Raw genomic sequence first — 7,500 nt, 5'->3', positions numbered from 1 at the left:
CTTCCTTTGTTCTGGCCGTGATCTTCGTATTCCAGCTTTCACACAGTTTCGCCACTGTTCTGCACATCCATAAGGGGAATTTGTGCATCGTCATCATTTCTTGCAACCAAGCATGGCTTACAGAATCGAACGCCTTTCGCACGTCGATCCAAGCCATGCTTAGGTTCCTGCTTCCATTTCGACTATCTCGACAAACCATTCTGTCAATCATTAAGTTGTCCAAGGTCCCACTGCACTTGGTCCTGGCTCCCCTTTGCTCTTCTTCTAACAGGTTGTGTGTCTCCAGATGTTCGTCCATTGGTGACAATAAGCAGGTGGTAAACCACTTATACTGCGTGTTCAAACAGGTTATAGGCCTCTAGTTCTGACTGGAGAGCTCGCCCGGCTTAGGGATCAGATTGGTTCTCCCTCCTGTGAACCAGCTGGGATATCCGACCTCGCTCGTTAAGATGGTCTTGAAGCTAGCCGCAGTCCCTTCATGTAAAGTGACAGCCCTTTTCCACCAGTAGTTTGCAATTCTATCGGGGCCCGGGGCACTCCAGTTGCGTTTTTTCTTGATCGCGTCTGCACACTTCGTCTGGTTAAGTTGGAAACTGTCTTGCCGAGGGACTGGGACTAGCTTTTCAAACGCTCTTCTCACTTCCACCAACCACCCAGGTTTAGTATTCGCAGTGGAGCCACTTGTCTCCCAAAGATGTTTCCAGTAACTACAGGCGTCTTGAATACTTTCAAAAACCCTTTCGTCATCCTTACTCGTTTGCTTAGTTGTTTTATAATTGGGCTTGTTGTTGTCGGCGTCTTGCTCGACCATTCTGCTAAATTGTGCAAAGACACCACCAGGGTCAGCATGGAAACTGGTGTTCAAATCTCTTGCCTCCTCCTGCTTTTTCTTTCGCATAAACGCTCTTTTCGCTTTACGGAGGTCTGACTTTTTTCTCTCAATGTATGTGACAATGCTCGCCGCTGACAACTTTCCACACTCCTTCTCGAGCATTGATCTGTTCTTTTTCCCCTTGTTTGTGATCTTTTTATTTCCCTTTATCCTATCCAGCTCCGCTACTGCAATGGAGATTTTTTTCCTAATCTCGGTAGCTTGTTTTACAAACGCTTCCTTAATCCTTTCACTAGGTGTTTTCCTTTTCCTCCGTTCCATTGTCCCGGGTTCTTTCTTTCATCCTTTGTGTATCAAAAAAGCGACCACAACAGAATAAAGGATGCAATTAGCCAGCCATAAGTACCCAAAGGGATTGCGAATAGGGTCTAAAGTATGTCCTTCTTCACACCTCCTGAGCTCATTGATGACCGTGTTGATGGTGTTGATTTCTGATTGCGTTGGCCTTTGTTTCACTCTCGTGTCAATATCTCGGCTACTAAAATCACCGGTATTTGAGTTAACTGAAGCGAAAATCGGTATCGCGCCTTCCAGGATTTCACGTGCGTCAAGGTTTGTTTCCTCTAAAAATTGAGGTCCCTCGAGATGGTTGTTTTCGTTCGCCGTATGCAAATCCGAGGTGGCTTGTTCGCTTTCATTTATTGATGGCTCCTGAACTTCGTATAATAAATTCCCCTCTTCTACAGGCTGTCCGGTCTCACTCTCCGTTCCTTTAGCATTCCTAAGAATGGTGTCCTGTACATTTCCCATCACTCTTTCCAGATATGCTGCCTGATTTCTAAGGTGTAATTCTGAGAGGCCAAGATGAAAATAACCTCTCTCGCCCCAAAGCTCCTTCAGGACAGACATGTAGCCTCGTTTCTTCCCATCCGCGTATCTAGGAGGATCTTGTAACTCTGTCAGCTCCTTAGCCTTAGCCTTGCACTCTAAAACATCACTGTTCATTTGTGCCGTCCATTTCAGGTGGGTTGTACGCCTTGCAGCCCTTGTTCGCTCGCTCAAATGGTCGTCCGACATATTGGATGGCAACACAGTCCAAATTGGTAAAAAAAAAAGGTCGCCGTAAGTCGCCTCCGTAAACTTATCACAGCGTAAGATACGTAGCAAGTATTCTATAAATACTGTTCTGTTGCTCCAGCGCTTTTGGCTTGGCTGGCAGTTGGAAAGTTGGCGATTTGGTCAAGTCACACGAAGACAGACCAAAAACACGGCCTCCCTACTTCGCCGCCATGAATTACTATTCATCATTCTATTAATATTATTATTATTATTATTATTATTATTATTATTATTATTAGGAATCTGTACACTTTCCAATACATCGAATCAGTGATGGTGGGAGCAAAAGACGACCGACCAGATCTCATGGAGAGAGCAAACCTTACCATATATCCAATTCCTCAGAAAAAGAACTCGCCTGGACTCCACGGTGCGGAGTAAGCCGAATTTAAAGCCACGATGAAACAGGATTTCCAAGAAATACCCAGAAAAGCTAAAAAACATACATTTTCAATAGATACTAGCGTGTGACAAGGTATTGTAGGACAAAGAAACTGGCATGCTGACATAGAGTATCCAAATGAACTAAAGCGGAAGGAAATTTGATTTTCATACCGTTCATCGTCCTAGTTTCCACGTCTTTGGTTTTGTAAGGTTTCCCCACTTTATCAATTCCAAAAACTACCACTTTGTAACTTGATGAAGGCGTAAGTCCAGTTATTTCTGTGCCCAGTTCGCTGCCATTTACAAACTTATGAGATGCGTAGCTGCCATTATAATCCTTTAACTTTAACAAGACCAGGAAGTGACGAACTTGGCGACTAACAAGAACTGTGAAGTCCGTCCATTGAACTGCTATGCTCGAAGTAGTTTTATTGCCAATTGTACAGTTCCAGCCAGGGGCGGTGGGGGCTAAAACAAAAAAAAAAAAAAGAAAAGAAAAAGAGGAAAGAATTGTTCCGACCCAACCACAAACATGAACAACATACGCAAACTCTGAGTAGCGTTTGGACAATTCGCGCCCTCGACATATTGCCTAATCTTTTTGCAAGTCCTTACTCATCTCAGATATGCGTACGGCACATTTTCTGTTTCTTTTTTATCGATTCTAGGATACCGTTAGTGACCCATGGTTTAACCAGCTTTCTTTGCTTAGTTTGGCTATAATCTCATTCAGGGTACTGATTGCCTTTCCATCTTTTCATTTAGGTTCTTACCTGGGTTAAGAATCTCGTACCAAGAAATCAGTTTTCCTTTTACATATCAACTGATAAAATTTGGTAAAAAGTTTTTGTAGATATGAAAGGAAAGGAAAGCAAAGGAAAAGAAAGGAACTCTATTTAAGTGTCTAGTCGTTCTAGCACTGGAGCACTAATTGGGGAAACTGTGAAATTAACAACTAACGCAAATCAAGTCAAATGTTGGTTTTTGAGGAGAGGGGAAAACCGGAATATCCGGTGCAGAGTATAAACCAAAAAACTCAACCCACATTTGACACCAGGTGTGAAAATCGAACCCGGGGAGGTGAGTGCTCTCACAACTGCGCCATACTTGCACTCCCAATGATCAATGAGTGTTACTGTATGATCATTATGTCTTGTAGATTTAGTAATGATCGGTAGGATGTTATCAGTAAAAAGCAAATCTAAAAACTTTTCAGTTTGAGTACGATCACTAAATTTTAGAAAAAACTATATTCATATCGCCAGAGGTTACCTAATACCGAGTCAGGACACGAGCTAGTACTAGAGCCAGGACTCGAGATCAGGACGTTGCTCCATAAGAAAAAACGATTTATTTCAGTCTCCCACAGAATATCGCTGCTGAAGAGTAATTGGGCCTAAGCTTTGATTTTTAAATTTTTAGCTTTGTCGTGAAGCTTGTTAACAACCTTTTGAGGTGTTTAATATTGTTTGTTACCGTTTGGTAATACAGCATCATCAAATAGTGTTTAAAGTATCACCCCTAAGCAGCTAGTGGTGTGGTGGTCGAGTGGTTACAGTGACGGTTTCAGTAATCAATATTCCTACGTTCAGGTCCCGTGTCCATGGGTTAAATTCAAGTCCTTTCTCGAGTCCTGGCATTGATATTCGTTTATTTCATGTTGCCAAGTATTTGGGTATTCTATTTGGGTTAATTCAGTGTTTTTATTTTATTGCTTAGCTGATTACAAAACTGTTCTTAATTATAAGGAGAATGCTTGTAAATACGTCAATCTATATCATCATTTTTCTTTTATCTTCACTCGCATCGATTTCTGTCCAACAAGATTGAACTGGTTCCATGTTAAACTTATTGTCAAGTCTCGGTGTAGCTTTAAAATTATAGGCTACGAATGAGGCCGGAGCTCCACCTGTGTTTGCTGGCGGGTCAGTGTGAAAAAAAGTAACTGTTAGGATTCTTTGATATTAACATTTCTCACCTAATTTAGTTTCTGTAATCTCAGCTTGGTGTCATGGGAGCAAAATAATTCTTCCAAAAAATTGAAATTTTTAGATAAACTTTAATATACAGTATGGGGCCCAGTTCTCGGCCAGTTCTTGGAATAGCCGTAAGAACTTGAAATTTCAAAGACAACTAGCTTCAGCATTCAGTTTACACATGTAAAGCTATCGACTGCTCAACCCTGCATAGCCGCGCTTCGTTAGGCGTTTTCGTGGCGTTTAATACTTTTGCATTGTGTTGCCTAATAATGCCTGTCATGTTGGTTGTGCAGCAGTAGCTAAGCCTGATTGTGTTCGTGTTTAGAATTTTGTGAAGCTTGTGGCCTTTGTGTTTCTTGATCAGATAGATGAATTTTTTTCCGATGTTGGTCTTGACTTGCAGGTTGTATGGTGGATTGAACCAGAGGATTTTGCGTTGACGGTTCCTTTTCCGTTTGCTGTTTTGCTTGGCGGGCTCGTACTTGAAGGTTGCGTTGTGCCCGTTTTCCTTAAACGCCAATTCGTAGACATCTTTGGCTTTGTCGAATTCGTCTTTGTCGCAAGACAGGTCAGATATTCTTTTGTTGACCATTATTGGCAGCTCTTTGATGATGGTGGGTGGATGATTCGACTGTGCGTTGATGTATGATAGTTTGTTGTTGGGTTTTCTGTAGGGGTGGTACTTTTCTCTCCGTAAATCCAGCGTTACGTCCAGAAAGTCGGTGGAAAATAGGCTCGTTTCGATTAGTATTGAAAGGTTTTCTTCTTTAAAGAGAGCAGTTATGCGCTTTCTCAAGCGATCTAGGGTGGGTCCGCTGATGTTGCTAACTACAGCGAGGCCATCGTCTCTGTATAGGCCTATGGACGCTTTGTTGGCAAGGGTGGATAGCCCCACTACTGTTTGACAGCAGTGACACAGGGGTAAGGAAAGGGCCAAACTCGCTGTTCGATGTCACAATGGGTTGCTTCGATGGTGCCGAGGTCTGTGAATTAGTGGGGCTTTACGTCCTAAGTAAACTATCCATAGATAGACTACATTCCGTGGTCTCTCTCTCTATATATGTATATAGATATATAGTTAAGAAGGTCTCTGGAGCCAACAGCGCATCCCTGCTCCCCAGGAGGATCACAAATGGATTCACAGTCCAAGCCTTGGCGAAATGTAATTAATTAATGAAGTTTTGAAAGGACCAAGGACGGACAACCCCTGGAAGACATTTTTCCTTGGCAGAAAACCTTTTTATGCCCTGAGCGGGATTTGAACCCACGTCCCCCTGATTACCGGTTGGGTGTGATCACCACTACACTATCAGAGCAAAAAAAAAGCAGATGACCATGAAAGATCGTTCAAACAATATTCTTAATAGACGCTCCGAAATGTTTAGTAAATGTCGTCATGTAATATAACACCATTGTTTACCTTTGTTTATATGCGCTTGTAATAAATTTGAACTGCCAGTTGCCTGAAGATCGGCAACTGGTGTGAAACTCAGAGTAGCGACAGTTGATCTTTGCCTTGTGTGTTTACTTTGTTTTCGCTCTACTTGTAATGATATATATATACATTGGCAAAAAGATGCCTGATGACGTTAAATACTGTAAAAATGTTATGAAAAACAAATTTAACAAACCATAAAAACATGATTGATGAAGATGAAATAAATTTCAAAAAAGCTGAGGCATGCCACATTTGCAATAACAAATATACTGATAAAGACATTAGAGTAAGAGACCATTGCCATGTGAATAGAAAAAATATAGGTTCAGCTCACCAAGATTGTAATCTTAATTTCCCACTGACTGAGAGAATTCCTGTTATTTTTCATAATTTAAGGGGATATGACAGTCACTTTATTATGCAACAAGTTGGCTAAACTTAAAATCACACTTACAAAAACAAAAAAGGAAAACTATGTCAAATGAATATTAATGCTATTCCAAATAATATAGAAAAATATATTGCTTTTATGCTTGGCAATCATTTAACATTTAGTGACAGCTTTCAATTTATGAGCTCAAGTCTTGATACACTAGTCAACAAATTCAAAATCTTCATCATTAATTTGAGTATTTTTATTAAATTTTATTAAAATTTCTTTGCTTTCGCCAACAATAATTTTAACAAAATTTTGATCATATTTAAGCATTCTATTTTCAATAACATCATTAAATATCGAAGCTACTATTTTTAATTCATCCGATTGATTATTTTTTATTTTGTCGTCATTCTGCTTAATAATCATTTCTATATAGTAATATATATATATTTTTATGTTTTTGTATCATATCACCATTATTATCAAGCAATAGTCAAAATCGTTTTTATCATATTTTGGATGTCAATTTCATCATCTGAAACATCTGTTTCGCTTACTGTGGATGAATACTGACTTTGACTTTCTCTTGAATCATCAATAAAGCTATCATTTAAATCATATTCATCTAATTTAGGATTAGGATCATAATCCTTTTCAAATTCGCTGCTATAAAAATCAATCTCTGCTTTATCCATTATATTGTACTCTTATCTTAGAAAATATTTTTTATGTTAAAATTAAGTGCATTTTAAATAGTCAGAATACATAATATTTTTACTACCAATAAAGGCAATAATTACAGCATATACTACGATTTGACTACAATATTTTTATACATCCGTCAAATCCGTCAATGGAATCCAAGAATTGAAATCATCTCTATAACATTTCCAGTCTGTATGTTATTGTTGGTTGAATGTTTTTTTTTTGTTACCATTTTTCTGCCAATAAAATTGTAAGTTTATGACCACGATCAAAAAAAGTATCTTTTAAATCATCATCTTTTTGTTTAATTTTTCTTACATAAAAGTTTATCATCCAATCTTCTTTTATTACTCCTGTTTTTGTTCTGCTTTTATTTTTTTATATTGAACGTAAAACGATCAAAACATTGAGAATGACAATTTTTACAACAGTTTATTTTGTCATATATTTATATTTTCTTTTCTTTTGAAGTACTATACATGGTGCGTTCAAAATAGCCAGAATACATTATACTTTGCCAATCTTCTTTTATTACTCTTGTTTTTGTTCTATTTCTTTTTTTTTTGTTTGTTCTGCTTTTATTTTTTTTATTGAACATAAAACGATCAAAACATTGAGAATGACAATTTTTGCAACAGTTCATTTTGTCATATATTTATATTTT

At 38.6% G+C, this 7,500-nt stretch overlaps 1 protein-coding gene across 1 annotated transcript in view; it reads right to left on the bottom strand.

The window, feature by feature from the left end:
* The window catches only part of LOC137978903 (MAM and fibronectin type III domain-containing protein 1-like), a 34,091-nt gene that overhangs the window by 3,816 nt on the left and 22,775 nt on the right, over positions 1-7,500 (bottom strand). Inside the window, exon 2 of the mRNA XM_068826024.1 lies at positions 2,507-2,803. Coding sequence (XP_068682125.1) covers positions 2,507-2,803 — 297 coding nt within the window. The remainder of the gene's footprint in view (positions 1-2,506; positions 2,804-7,500) is intronic.

This window comes from Montipora foliosa, chromosome 12 (assembly GCF_036669935.1).
Source record: "Montipora foliosa isolate CH-2021 chromosome 12, ASM3666993v2, whole genome shotgun sequence".
NCBI lineage: Eukaryota > Metazoa > Cnidaria > Anthozoa > Scleractinia > Acroporidae > Montipora > Montipora foliosa.
This window is presented reverse-complemented; position numbering and strand designations above follow the sequence as displayed.